Source organism: Hemitrygon akajei, chromosome 8, assembly GCF_048418815.1.
Source record: "Hemitrygon akajei chromosome 8, sHemAka1.3, whole genome shotgun sequence".
In the NCBI taxonomy this organism is placed as follows: Eukaryota; Metazoa; Chordata; class Chondrichthyes; order Myliobatiformes; family Dasyatidae; genus Hemitrygon; species Hemitrygon akajei.
This window is the reverse complement of record NC_133131.1, coordinates 123,897,947-123,912,448: the sequence shown is the minus strand read 5'-3', so window position 1 is coordinate 123,912,448 and position 14,502 is coordinate 123,897,947. Positions and strand designations below refer to the sequence as shown.

General features: G+C 39.4%; 2 protein-coding genes across 4 annotated transcripts in view; one reads left to right on the top strand and one right to left on the bottom strand.

The window, feature by feature from the left end:
* mindy3 (MINDY lysine 48 deubiquitinase 3) overlaps positions 1-3,672 on the bottom strand; it is a 118,518-nt gene extending 114,846 nt beyond the window's left edge. For both annotated transcript variants that reach the window (XM_073054525.1, XM_073054526.1), the window contains exons 1-2: positions 3,442-3,672; positions 1,388-1,467 (exon numbers count right to left, since the gene is read on the bottom strand). In XM_073054525.1, coding sequence (XP_072910626.1) covers positions 1,388-1,467; positions 3,442-3,529 — 168 coding nt within the window. In that variant the 5' untranslated portion in view covers positions 3,530-3,672. The remainder of the gene's footprint in view (positions 1-1,387; positions 1,468-3,441) is intronic.
* A 96-nt stretch (positions 3,673-3,768) lies between these two features.
* LOC140732219 (uncharacterized) overlaps positions 3,769-14,502 on the top strand; it is a 483,152-nt gene continuing 472,418 nt past the window's right edge. For both annotated transcript variants that reach the window (XM_073054524.1, XM_073054523.1), the window contains exon 1: positions 3,769-3,975. The gene's annotated coding sequence lies outside the window, so the exon portion shown is untranslated. The remainder of the gene's footprint in view (positions 3,976-14,502) is intronic.

Below are 14,502 nucleotides of genomic sequence, written 5' to 3'. Positions count from 1 at the left end.
CAAACACCATTGAATTAACACAAGCTGAGTTATTTTCTATATAAACTGCAAATTTCAAGTCTTATTTGCGATCAGAATATTTAATGCTACAAATTATTCAATTTTAACTACTCCAACGATCAAGACCAATAATTCTACTAGACCAGTTTTAGAAATAGTCAAGTTTTGAGCAACCATACATCTCATAAACTTTGACAGCATATTAATAGTCAAAAAAGCTGTAGAACATTTGAGAATACAATGAATGTAATAACAAACATATTTATGGATTTAGAAAGACTACATAATTTAACACTTAAAAAGATGAAACTGCAAAATATCCTTCCAGCTATCTATCCCACGTAGAGGACTGAAGACCAAATAAACTCTTTCAAAAGCAAATAATCCCACTTCAGAATTATAATTCAGAGATTCAGGTTCCAGAACTATTTAGCGTTACTTTTCCACTTGATTTCCAAATGAAACAGAAAAATAGAGGAATACAGAAACCAAAACATAGAACAGAAAACAGTGATATCTTGATGTCTATGCTGATCAAGATGTTAATACAAACCAATCTTCTCTTCCTGCACATAGTCTATAGCCATACATATCTTCTGTTTATGATCCTTAAACATTACTTTAATAGCTGTTTCCACTGGCAGCACATTCCAAGCAAATACCACTGTCCAAAAACATAATTGCCATATAAATCTTAAACTTTTCTCCTCTCAACTTACAGCAGTCCTTTAATATTTGATTAATCTTGTGAAAGACTCTTCATGTCCGTCCTCTCAAATTCATGCACTTTTATCTGCTCAGCCTCTGATCCTCCAGAGAAAATAGTTCAAGTTTGTCTGACCCCTCTTTATAGCTAATACAATCCAAACCAGATGTCCTCTTCTGCACCCTCTCCAAAGTCTTCACATCCTTTCTTTGGTGTAGTGACCAGGACAGCAAACTATACTTCAAACATAGCTGAACTAGAACCTTGTAGAAATTCCAACTTTTATATATTTGGTGCCCTGACTGAAAGCAAGCACGCAGTGAACCTTCTTTTCCACCTTATTTCTATTGCTGCTTTTAGGTAGCTTTGTATTTCATGGAAAAATGGTATGTCTGAATTACTTCACAAATAAAAATCACACTGTTAGTCAAATCACCATGCCACCAAAATGTATGAAAAAGTTTAAAAATTAAGATTCATTGGAATCTACAAACAAGTCCTTGAAGGAAACACTTGGACTGACTTCTGATAATGTCCATTAAATAATATATATTTATTTAAATATATATATACATATATAAATATTGTTTATACATATTCACAAATATATATATATAGGATTACCAAGTAAAACTGCAACACATTTAACAAAACTACAAACTTTAAATCTACGCATTATACCTGAACAGGTGCAATCACTGCACAGGGTCCACCTTCAAACTGTTCCAAGGCTGTTGCTTCTGACTGACTTAAAACGAAGCCTACAAAAGAAATTTTAAAAGTGATTAAAAACACTTGTAATGAAATGAACACAAGAAGCTGAACTGCCAGAAGCATACAGGATTTACAACACAAGGCTATCCAGCCCATAATTTCCATGGAGATGAATTAAAAGTTGCCCAGCCTAATCTTATCTCCCAGCAGGCTGCCCCATTCCCCACTGGTCACAGTTCTTTAAATGGCTTCTGCATTACCAAGTTTCTGGGCAGCAAGGACCAGATCCAATTCATCTCTTCATCTCCCTTCATTCAATTTTAATCTATGCGAAACCATATCATCCTCTCCCCAACCTCTGAATGGATCCCAGTCCCTTCTACTTGTACTTAACAGGACCCAAGTAATTTTAACCTCAGTTTAGTTTCTCATCAGCCTCCTGTCTTAAACAATTCTGGGCTATTCGATCCTTCCTGTAACAGTGATTAGAAATGTATACAACATCAAACTATGGTCTAACTCACTGCATTATTATTGCATGCCTCAGCTAATAAACATTCCATAATTTCAAACATTGTATTGACTTACTCTAATAGCTTCAAGTATCTGCAGAACACACACCAAGGTCCCGCTGTTCTTCCAAACCTCAGTATCCAACCATTAATTTCCTGATACCTCAAAATAATGACTGCCATAGTACCCACAAACCTGGGGCAGATGGCTGGATTACGGAACTAAATAAAACACAGGTCCAGGAGCATCCGTGGAAGCACAGGAATAGTTGATTCAGGTTTCATTACATCATCCGTCCTTTTTGCCACCACTGATGCTGTTCAGTCCACTTAGTCTTTCCAGCAATTCATTTTTTGCTCCAGAAACCAACATCTGTAGTTCCTTGTCTACCCTACTTGTAGGAACAACCCATAGACTGCTGATTTTAAATAATAAAGTTGGGAAACTCAAATGAGCTTCAGTATTTTCTTCAGCATTTCAGTGAACAGTACAATGTCAGTTGCATGAAGTCATGACACAGGAGCGGTCAAATGACAATTTAACCAAGCCAACATATTTACTACAAGAAAAACACAAAAACATTTCCTTTAAGCCATACTGAATCAGAATGCTGTGGTACTGAAATAGACCCTTCAGCCCACCAAGTTCATGGCAAACCTTTTGACCATGCACGCTAATTCCATTTGCCTGTATTAGTATTATAGTGACCTTTTTAATCTCTCAACATAAAACTCGAACTACCAAACAGTTCAGTGTTCCATGACCATGCGATTAGGAGGAATACCGCTGTTCGAAAAATCAGGAGTATTTTACAACCGGGCTGCAGTCTCTAGAGTAGGACTGACTCCGGGTCTTCGTGTTGAAAGGACAGTATCACTGATGCGAGCTGACAAGCCGAGTGTTGCCAGCATTTTCTTTTTATTACTGACTTGTAAGTGGTTACTACCACAAGCAGCAGAGTTGAAACTGCGCCAATTGAAAAAGCAGACTGCAGAATACAGACAATAGACAAGAAGAATGGAAAACGGACAATAAAAAAGCAACACACTAAATGTTGTAAGAACTCAAGCAGGTCTGGAGGAATCTACAGTAACGAATCAACAGTCGATGTTTCGGGTCGAGACCCTTTCTTAAGGAGTCTTAAGAAGGTTTTGGCCCGAAACATCGACTCCATTTCCACAGATGCAGTCTAATCGGCCGAGTTCTTCCAGCATTTTGTGTATGTTGCTTTGGATTTCCAGCACATACAGAATTTCTTGTGTTTATAATTAATAAAAAAACAACAGTAGTCGAGAGTTAAAGTAGCGATATGTCTCCTTACTACCGGGGAGAAGGAAGACAGGGTGAGTAATGAATGTTTGACCAAGCCGGTTGCATGAGGAAAAACTGGAGCTGAATGCGGCTTGAAGCATCGCTTAATCGGTCGGGACTATCGGGTACCAGCGAGGCGTCGGGCCTACCGCCTCATCAATCAGGCTGACTGAACGAACTCAGGGTGGGGCCGCTACCTTGGGTCCATCTGCGGAAGACGGAATCGGAGAGGCCGCCGCTCGGGCGCCTGCCCCACACTAGCTCGGCCAGCTCAACGTTGTACATCTCCCAGCCGGAGCCGACCGCTCAGGCGCGCACTGTGTTGAATCGGTTCCCACCGAATCTATCAATCCAGCCTCCCCTTCTCAGCTCTGTGCCGCCAACATCTCAGAGGCGCCGCCGCATCCTGACCCTCCCCCTGGCGCAACCGGAAGCCGGCAGCCGCGCACGCGCGGTTCTAGATCACATGGCAACGAACCGCTACGCAGAACGCACGGGCACCAATCAGCGCCGGCGGTAGGAGTCCGTGCCGATCGTTGACACCTGTTTGCAGCTGATGTTTGTGTGAAGTCCGCCGCTCCTTCTCAAACAGTCTCTGTGGGAAGTTTCCCTGTATGTAGCAGAAGCTCAAATAGTAGATGGCAGGACGCTGAGGAGCACTGATGTACAGAGGGATCTTGGGGTGAAAGATCCTTCAGAGTGGTAACGCAAGTTGTACGGTGATAATGAAGGTGAATTCCATACTAACCGTTATGATTAGGATGCTGCCTATTGACGAGTTATGTTGCAGCTAAAATGCCTACTGCATGGTGACGCCTTTCATCATGAAATGTTTCGAACGGCGGCTAACACGCATCAAAAGCTCCATTCCTGCCACACTCGCCAATACACTTACCAAGAGAGCCGCTCTACAACAAATGTCAATAGTGTCTGTAATGCAGCCAGCCATGACACACCAGGAAAACAAGGACACTTGATATCAAACTAAAAGTAAATTTACGATCAAAGTACATATGTCACTATATACGTCCCTGAGATTCATTTTCTCGCGGGCATACACAGTAACTCAAACAAGGTAGAATCAATGAAAGACGGCACCCATTAGGATGGACAAACCGCCAATGTGGCAAAAGTCAAACTACTGTGTAAATATAAATGAGAAATAATAATAACAAATAAACAAGCAATAAATATTGAGGATAAGAGATAAAGAATTGTTCGAAGTGAGTCCACAGGTTGTAGGAATAGTTAAGTGATGGGGGAGAGTGAAGTTATCCCCTCTGGTTGAGGGGTAATAATTGTCCCTGAACCTGGTGGTCTCAGTCCTGTGGCTCCTGTATCTTTTTCCTGATGGCAGCAGTAAGGATGATGGATACTGCTTTCCTGCGAGAATGCTCTGTAGGGATACGCTCAGGAGTGAGGAAGCTTTTACCTGTGATTAAGTGAGCCATATCCACTACTTTTTGTATGCTTTTCCATTCAACGGTGTTGGTGTTTCCATACCAGGCCATGATGCAACCAGTCAATATATTTTCCACCACACATCTACAGAGGTTTGTCAAAGTTCTAGATGTCATGCTGAATCCTCACAAACTTATAAGGAAGTAGAAGTGCTGCTGTACTTTCTTCATAATTGCACTTACATGCTGGGCCCAGGACAGATCTCTGAAATTATCACTGAGGATGTTAAAATCATAATGAGGTTTCTGGATTTCAGTTCAGCATTAAACACGATTGTCCCACAAACCTTGGTGAACAAGTTCCTGCTCTTTGATCTAAACGCACTAGTGTGAAACAGGGTGTTGGACTTCCTAACCAACAGGCAGACAGGATGCACATCTGTTCTTCCCTCCCCATCATCCGCAACATGACTGCTCCCCCCAGGGCAGTGTGCTGACCCACTGCTGTACCCTCTGCTCACACATGACTGCATGACCAAACACTCGAGCAATCACATTGTAAGGTTTGCCAATGACATATCAGTGGTGGAACTCATTACCAACAACTATGAGACAGCTGACAGAGAGGAGGAGGAAGAGCTCAAGGCCTGGTGCCAGGCATATAACCTCTGCTTTAATATCGACAAGATGGCTATTGACTTCATGAAAACTAGCATCACTCACACCCTTCTTCACGTTGATGCCCTAAAATGGAAAATCCAGAGTTCTTTCAACTCCTGGGAGTGCACGTCTCACACAGCCTCTCCTTGTCCTGCAACACATCCACCACAGTTGAGAAAGCTCACTGACACCTCGGCTTTCTGAGGAGGCTGAAGAGAGCTGGACTTTGAATATCAGTACTCACAACCTTCCATCCACCTTGCTCATGGACTGTTTGCCTCACTTTCATCAGGGAAGATGCTCCACCGCATTCACAACAGAACCACCAAACTCAAAACCAGTTACCTTCTCCAAGCTGTCAGGGCTGATCAACATCTCCATACATTAACCTACCATACCACCACTATTTTATCTTTTCCAGTCAGAGGCACCTTATATACAGATATTTCCGTATCTAGAACCACTTTATGCACATATAATCAGCCTATGTATATAAGCTAATCTTATGTTTTGTTTTCCTTTACACTTGTACAGTACGAGGGGTGATTGATAAGTTCGTACAAACACGCTGGAGAAGCTCAGCAGGTCGTGCAGCATTCATGGAAACGAGCAGTCAATGTTTTGGGCCGAGACCCTTTGTCAGGACTGAAGGGGAAGGGGGCAAGTGCCCGATAAAGAAGGTGGGGGGAGGGTAGGAAGGAGAAGGCTGGTAGGTGCCAGGTGAAAAACCAATCAGAGGAAAGATCAAGGGGTGGGGGAGGGGAAGCAGGGAGGGGATAGGCAGGAAAGGTGAAGAAGGAATGTAAGGGGAAAGCACTATGGGTAGTAGAAAACAGAATCATGAGAGAGGTGATAGGCAGCTGGAAGAGGAGGCAGAGTGAAAGTGGGAAAGTCTTCTAGTACCCATAGTGCTTTCCCCTTACATTCCTTTTTCACCTTTCCTGCCTATCCCCTCCCCCACCCCTTGATCTTTCCTCTGATTGGTTTTTCACGTGGCATCTACCAGCCTTCTCCTTCGCACCCTACCCCCACCTACTTTATAGGGCCCCTGCCCCCTCCTTCTTCAGTCCTGACGAAGGGTCTCGGCCCGAAATGTTAACAGCTCATTTCCATGGATGCTGCCTGACCTGCTGAGCTCCTCCAGCGCGTTTGTATGTGTTGATTTGACCACAGCATTTGCAGTGTACTTTGTGTTTGATAAGTTTGTGGTCTAAGGTTGAAGGAGTCAATTTTTTGTACATTTACAAACTTAGTCCAGCAGTCGTGGAGCATATGGATCCCTTCTTTGTAGAAGTTGGCGTCTTGGACCTTCAGAAGTGGTCCACAGCATGGGGTGATTGATAAGTTTGTGGCCTAAGGTGGAAGGAGATGAGTTATTAACTTCAAACTTTCTGTATTTTCACTCAGAGTTGTACTGCACGTCCATATAACGAGAGCTGTATAACTCACCTCCTTCTACCTTAGGCCACAAACTTATTAATCACCCCTGCTGTGGACCATCTGGAGGTCCAAGATGCTCTTGTTACATGCATGTGCGTTTCAACTCTTTGAGTGACAATGCAGAAAGTTTGAAGTTAATAACTCATCTCCTGCTACATTAGGCCACAAACTTATCAATCACCCCTACTGTGGACCACTTCTACAAAGAAGGGATCCATATGCTCCACGACCGCTGGACTAAGTGTGTATATGTAGGAGGGGACTATGTTGAAAAATAAATGTGCTAGGTTTTCTAAAATTGACACTTTCTACCTTAGGCCACAAACTTATTAATCACCCCTCATAATATTTGGTTCACTATTCGTAAAGCTCTCAACTCAAAAGAAGATTTTAAGCTCTATACAATATGTGTATCAACTTGCACCCTCTCTATAGGTAGGTTATACTGTATCCATTACTCTTCAACGACTAAATTACTTCCCAGTCTAGTCTCTGAGGCGAGGTCTTTCTGCCAATATCCCAATACCCACTGCCTGAGTGGTGGGTTACCCCTCCTTTCCAAAGGGGAGATGCTTTTCGCTAATGAAGTAGTTTATACGTAGTTTGTTTTATTTTTAATGATACACTTTTAAATTTAGACAAAAAGCTCTTAACGTACATTTAACAGTCACTGAGGTTTTCTGATTTATAATAGGTTTACAAATTACAGAAGATTTACAACTACAGAAGTTTCCAAACACAGGTATAATTCTTACAAATTAAAAGAACATACCAGCAAGTTACAGGCAAATAAGTTGTCCATTGCAGAAACCAAAAGTTCAAGAATGTATTTGAGTTCCTCTTTTTGTTGCCCAGTCTTTCTGTCATTCTCCTTGTCATTGCTAACAATACCCAATGCTTCCTAATATTTATACTGTTTTGCTACTAGTTGACATTATTCGCATATGATGTTTCTCAGATATCTTTGCTGGGACAAAGTAATTCTAGAGTAAGCTTTTGAGGACAGAGTTCCCAGACACCTAAAATTAATGCTGCAAGGGCTGACTCTCTGAATACACAAATAACCCAACCATTAACAGATCAGCTATGCCTGTCACCTTGGCACAACCTCATTGTCTAATGTTTGACTAATGCAGGCAAGAAGCCCCATGGTCACTTCACTTTGCAAACAATATCTCTTGAGCAGCCAATGCTGTTTGCAAAGCTGTGCTTTTAACTTCAAGCTGATTCCTGGTTGCAATTTATATTAAGAACTGAAAACCAGTTCTGAAAACTGAAGCTGAGTAAGGAATATTTGTTAGCAGTTAAACTTTGTCATAAACAACACTGATCCTTTGGAAAGGTCATGCTGCTATGTTAGAAAGCCTCTCAGGTCATTGAAGGTAAATATCCATCACATACTGAAGATTGATAATAAAGTATCTTGAACCTTAAGTCTGCATAGAATTTAGCTACATTTGGAACATGGTGCTGTTCTGACTGCCACACTGCAGCTTTGGAGTGTATTCGCTGTAAGGATAGTTTAGACAAACTTGATTTTTTCTGGTGGGCTGGAGTAACATGTTATAAATATATAAAATTCATTTGGCTTAGGAAGGGTGGATTTGTCAATTACCAGAGGGTTTGTGGGCAAGAGAAAATTTACAGGAGATTTAGAAAACAAATTACTTTACACAGTGATTGGTGCTTGGAAAACATTTGGACAAACACCTGAATGTGCAGAGAATAGAGGAATATGGACCACATATAGTCAGATGGGATTAATTACATTGGCTTGTGGGCATGTCAGTTATGGTGAGGCAAAGGGCATGTTCTGTGATACTCTGTGTTTTAAGAGTCATTGAAATTGTTAGAGATTTAAAGAAATGATTCTTTAAATGTTTTAATCAAAATTAACTCTTTACCAGAGAGAATATACTAACAAGTTGTGTAAGGAGGTTTGAGGACATGATCAAAGTCCTAATCAAAGAGGTGTTTCTTGAAGGTGAGCTTTAGTGAGTAAATTTCACGCTTCTAAGATTAGTAGACAATGGAGGATTAATGAAATGTGGAGATGACCAACATGCCAAAATTAGAAATAGGATGGATGGACAGCATAAAAGATTTGAAATCATAGAGAGTGTTAAATTTGATATTCTAGTTAGAGATTTAAATGTAGGTCAGCAAGTGCAGATGAAAAAGAGACCAGATTTAATCCAGACTATGAAGTGGACAGTTTAGATTTGGGTAACTTCAACTCTAGAAAAAGTAGGATAAGAGAGATGCATTGAAATGGTTAAACCTGACACATTCAGGTCAGGTTTACTGCGTCAGCAGCAGAGAGTGGGTGATCTTAGTAATGGTATCTTGGTGTCAGTGCTATCACTAAAAATGTAAAGAGTTTTTTTGATATAACTAGTTGCTGGACAGATAGTGCTGATGTACAGAAAAATATACCTGTGATAAGGTTTGAAATTGGGCTTGACTATTCTCAACATATTCTCAAGCTATAAGTTCAAGGAATTTGCTGCTCAGCTTCTACTGAATGTTAAGCAGATAATTTAAATGTTCAAAGATAATGACAGGAGATAATATGCATTGTATTTTCTCAAGCACAGATGGGTAGATCTTAAATGGGAACAGAAGGAAGGGGCAAGGATGAAGGTCACATTTGTGAAGGTTCAATAATTAGAAGAGTAATTATTGGAGGTGTTTGACTACAAATCTAAAGATAGAAACAGAAGTGGGCAAATGTTGTCCCATTGAAATAGATAATAGTGGAGAGGAACTGGAAATGGATAATGTGGTCCAAAAAAAAGGTGAGGAAGGATACATTCAACCTAGCTACAATCCCTTTGGACATCATAGTGAGATTCATCATTGCATTTTAATACAGGGATGGAAACCTGACTGGACGTATTTAATCAAGCCAAGATAGGCATAGATATGGAAGCTTACAACATATTCTCCAATTTCAGAAACAACAATTAATTTGGATATGTGGACATTAGAGGTCAAAGATTTGGTTATTTTTGATGACGAGGGGATGACAAAGGTAGTTTTTAAGGAAAAGGAACAATACTTAGGTAAAGAAAACAATATCAGCAATGTTGTGCACTAAGAAACAAATGTAACATAACAAATAGGAACAGGAGTAGGTCAATTCATCCTCTGAGCCTGCTCAGTCATTCATTAAGACCACAGCTGTTTTTCCATGCCAATGCCATTTTTCAGAACCATCCTCATATTATTTGATTCACTTTCCACCCAAAAATCAATCAATCTCTGTTCTGAATTAATACGATTAATGAACGTTCTTGGCTGCACAGGGCAGAGAACTCCAAGGGTTCACTTGGTTTTGAATGTTCTAATTTCTCATATCAGGCCTAAATGACTCATCCCTTATCTTCAAACTTTGTTCTCTGATTGGGGAAATATTTTCCCAGTGTAGTGTTCTCGCACAGGTGTAAAAGAACTGTGAACTAAACACCAAGCATAAACCAGTCAATGAGGCGATCCCAGTAAGATTAACCGTTTACTGTTCACTCTTCCACATTAACGTATGGTGAAAACTGTTGATAAAACAATACAAAATATATACAGTATTTGTTTCCTTCTTGACATCACATTTACATCATAAATACTTGCAAAAGTAAAACTACAACAACTATATTACATTAAAGTGTAACATACAGTCAGAATCTACCTATGCCATCGACTGGCTTTAAATACACTTCAACACAAACTATCCGCAACTCTTTAAATAACAAAAAACATAAACTTTATCAATCGTCATTACTTTTAACAGAATCAGCGTTAACATTCTTAATTCAACATATCAATTATCTCATGAACCTCCAATGCTTCACTGATGTTTCTAGTGCGTAGAAGGAAAACTTTTCTCGCGCTGATCCTGCACACACATAAGCCCCCTCCTTCCCGTTTCTCCAAACCAGTATTTTCCTACAAGACGCGGCGTAACCGGGTGTGACGTCATCGCATGCCGCGATATATCACAGACAACGAATTTACTTTAAACAACCTTAACTTTAACTAGAAAACGATAACAAACAAATTACTAAAGCGAAAATATAATAAACTAAATAAATGCCTTAAAGGCAACACACCCAGTATTAAGCCTGTTAATCCCTTTACAAATTTTGTAAACTTCACTGAGATCTCATCAGTCCGAGGGAATATAGCCTGGTTGGCATTATTGACTCCAGACCTGCCATCCTTAGAACCAGTCTTGTGAATCTTTACTGCCTTCCCTCAATGGCAAGTGCATTCTTTCTTAGATAAGGAGGTCACAACAGATGTGATCTTGGCAAATCTTTATATGGTTGTAAATTGGGCAGTCAGCAGTTTAATGGATGCAATTAATGGGCCAGTGAATGGATATCAGAGATAAGTAAAGAAAAGTTTGTTCTGTTGGCCTGATAAATGAAGATATGGGACAAGACATACCTAATCAGATTGTCTCATGAGTTCTTGTGGTGAATGGAGGTGAGGATACATGCGACAACAGATGATTTAAGAAAATAAATGTGGTAAAGAAATTAAGTATTTTTCTTTGATTTCCAGAATAGTTTTAGTCTAGAAAGCTGTTTTTGGTATAGAAGAATAGAGGCTGACAGCATATTATTTAGTCAAGCCAGATCTGATGGTCAGTGATTAAACCAAATGTTTGTTAAACTCTTCCATCTGAACATCTCTTGAGAATGTGTTACAGACATTTCTTTTTCCTCTAATAAGTTCAAGTAAAATTATAAGTGAAATTCAGAAATTTGCAATTAAATTGTTTCCTCTGGTCCTCATGGGAAACCCAAAGCCAGGTGGTATGTAAGCTATGTACTAGAAGAGAAAAACGGATACTTCTACCTTCAAACATCAATGTTCTTTCATTACATTGTGCTGTCATACTTAGAGGATTTTAGTTAACATTGTTTTTTCAGGTTTTCAATGAATTTCAATGAATAGAAATATGCAATATAACAGCTCCTTACTAAAATCTAAAGATATATTTTTAAGTTTAAATTTTAATCTAGGCTGGCATTTCTCATGTGAAAGACACCTCCTCTGATAGAGCAGTACTCATGTGATGTTGCATTGCTGGTGGTGTCTTTTGCTAAAGGCATTAAATTGAGCTGCATATGCTCTTTCTAGTAGATATAAAAGATCCCACAAATCTGAAAGAGACCAGAGAGATTTTCCTAGGGTTATGGCCAACATTGTTCCCACAAGTAACGTAACCAAAACTAATTATTTGTTCAGCTATTTCATTACTGTTTGTAGAACCATTGTGGGATGTTAGTTTCAATTATTGTAACACCATTTCCTTTTAAAGATCTAAATTATTCCCTGACTACTATAATGGGACTGATTAATTTTTATTGGCTTTAATTTTCTTTGTTATATTTCTCCCATGTGCTTTTTTAAATTTCTGATACTGGTTTGTTATCCTGTTGTAAAATTTTCTTTATGTTCTATTTATGTAAAATTTATACTTCATATAAAATGTGTTTCTTTCCTCACCCATTTAAAATTTAGTATGAAAACACCACTTCTGTGATACAAAGAATTAGTAAATTTTAGCACAGAGAAGGTAGTTTAGTTATCTTTTTCCTATGCTGATTATTTGGGTGAGTAAGTCATTCATTCCCAAACTCTTAACCTGTCCTGATAAATTTTCGTATTCAATTTCCTTTTGAGAGTAACCATATGATCTTCTTCCACTATTTGTTCAGGAAAAGTAGTCCTGATTATTTGAACTTTTTGTGTAAATTATTCTTCTAGTTCCCTAATAGTATTTTTTGCTAAAAATCCCTGTCTTCTGCTAAGTTTTTTGTTCCAGTGAAAACAATTTCTCCTTATTAAAAACATTTTTTAAAGCATTGACATCTTTGAAAAGTAATCTTACAGAGTTCCAATGAGAGAAATATAGAGTTCTCATCCCTGCTATTATTTTCATAAATGACCTTTGCTTTTTTTTTTGCCAGGTTTAAGATCTTAGAGCAAACTAATTGGAATTAGTCATCAGCTAAGACCTAACTGGTGAAGAAAAAAGATGAAGTTGCTTTCTGGAAATGTATCTGTTAATAAAGCTGAATAAACATGATCTTTTTAGGCAGCCTTTTAGCTTGAGGCTGATGAAGGAAATGCATGTCCGGCACTATCTGTGGAAAGGAAAACAGTTTTAAAAGGCAGTTATCAGAACGGTGAAGAAGAGAAAAAAGTTACTTCCAGTAGCAGAGAATGTGAGGGAATGGGTTTAGAGCAAGATTTCACCAGTCGACACATTTTCCCCTCCCACCTCCTTTAAGCATTTTGAAAGGATTGCTGTCTTGGCAATTTTCAGGTCTGCTCTTTGTCCCTATCAAGCACTCTCTATTTTATGGCAATCTTCCATGCAAACACAGGAGATGGAACAGCTGTATTTTCATGCCTTCCCTTCCCACCGTCTCAAAGTTCAAAGTAAATTTATTACCAAAGTACATATGTGTCACCATATAAAACCCTGAGATTCATTTACTTCTGGGTGTTCACAGCAAATACAAAGAAACACAACACAACAGAATCAATGTAAAACTGGCTGCTTGTGTGCAGTTTTTCATTGATTCTATTGTGGTTTTTTGTATTTACTGCGAACACCCACAAGTAAATGAATCTCGAGGTTGTATATGGTGACATATATGTATTTTGATAATAAATTTATTTCAAACTTTTGGAAAAGACAAAAAATAGTGCAAATACAGAAAAAGAAAAAGCAAAATAATAAATAAATAAATAAATACAAACATACGTACATTGTATTAAGAACATGAGTTGTAGAGTCCTTGAAAGTGAGTCCATTGGTTGTGTGATGAGGAGAGTGAAGCTGAGTGAAATTATTCCCTCTGGTTCAAATGCCTGTTGGTTGAGGGGTAATAAGTTCCTGAGCCTGGTGGTGTAGGTGTTGAGGCTTCTGTACCTCTTTCCTGATGATAGCAATGAGAAGAGGGCATGGCCTGGGTAGTGGGGGTCCTTGATGATGGATACTTCTTTCCTGTGACAGTGCTTCATGCAGATGTGTTTAATGGAGGCTTTACCCATGATGGACTGGGCTGTTTCCATTACTTTTCCATTCAAGGGCAGTGATATTTCCACATCAGACCGTGAAGCAACTAGTTAATATACTCTTCAATGCACACCTATATAAGTTTGTCAAAGTTTCAGATGACATACTGAATCTTTGCACACTTCAAAGAAAGTAGAGTCACTGCCGTGCTTTTATTTGTAATGGCACTTATGTGTGGGACCCAGGACAGATGCTCTGAAATTATAATGATCACATTGAGGAAAGTACAGTTGGTGAACATCTCTACCTCTGGTCCCTTGATGAGGACAGGCTCATGAATCTCCAGGATCCTTCTCCTGTAGTCAATAATCAGCTCCTTTGTCTTGCTGACATTGAGTGTTGTAGCCCTGCTCAGGCAGATTTTCAATCTCCCTCCAGTATGCTAATTGAACACCACTTTTGATTTGGTCAGTGACATCAGCAAATCTAAATATGGCATTGGAGAAGTGCTTATCCTTGCAGTCATAAGTATGCAGTGCGTGGAGCAGGAGGCTAAGTACACAGCCTAGGGTGCACCTGTGCTGGTGGAGACTGTGAAAGAGACGTTGTTGCAAACCTGAATTATCACAAGTGAGGAAATTGAGGATCCAGTTGCATAAGGAGGTATTGAGGCCTAGGACTTGAAGCTTATTGATTAGCTTTGAGGCGATGATGGTATTGAA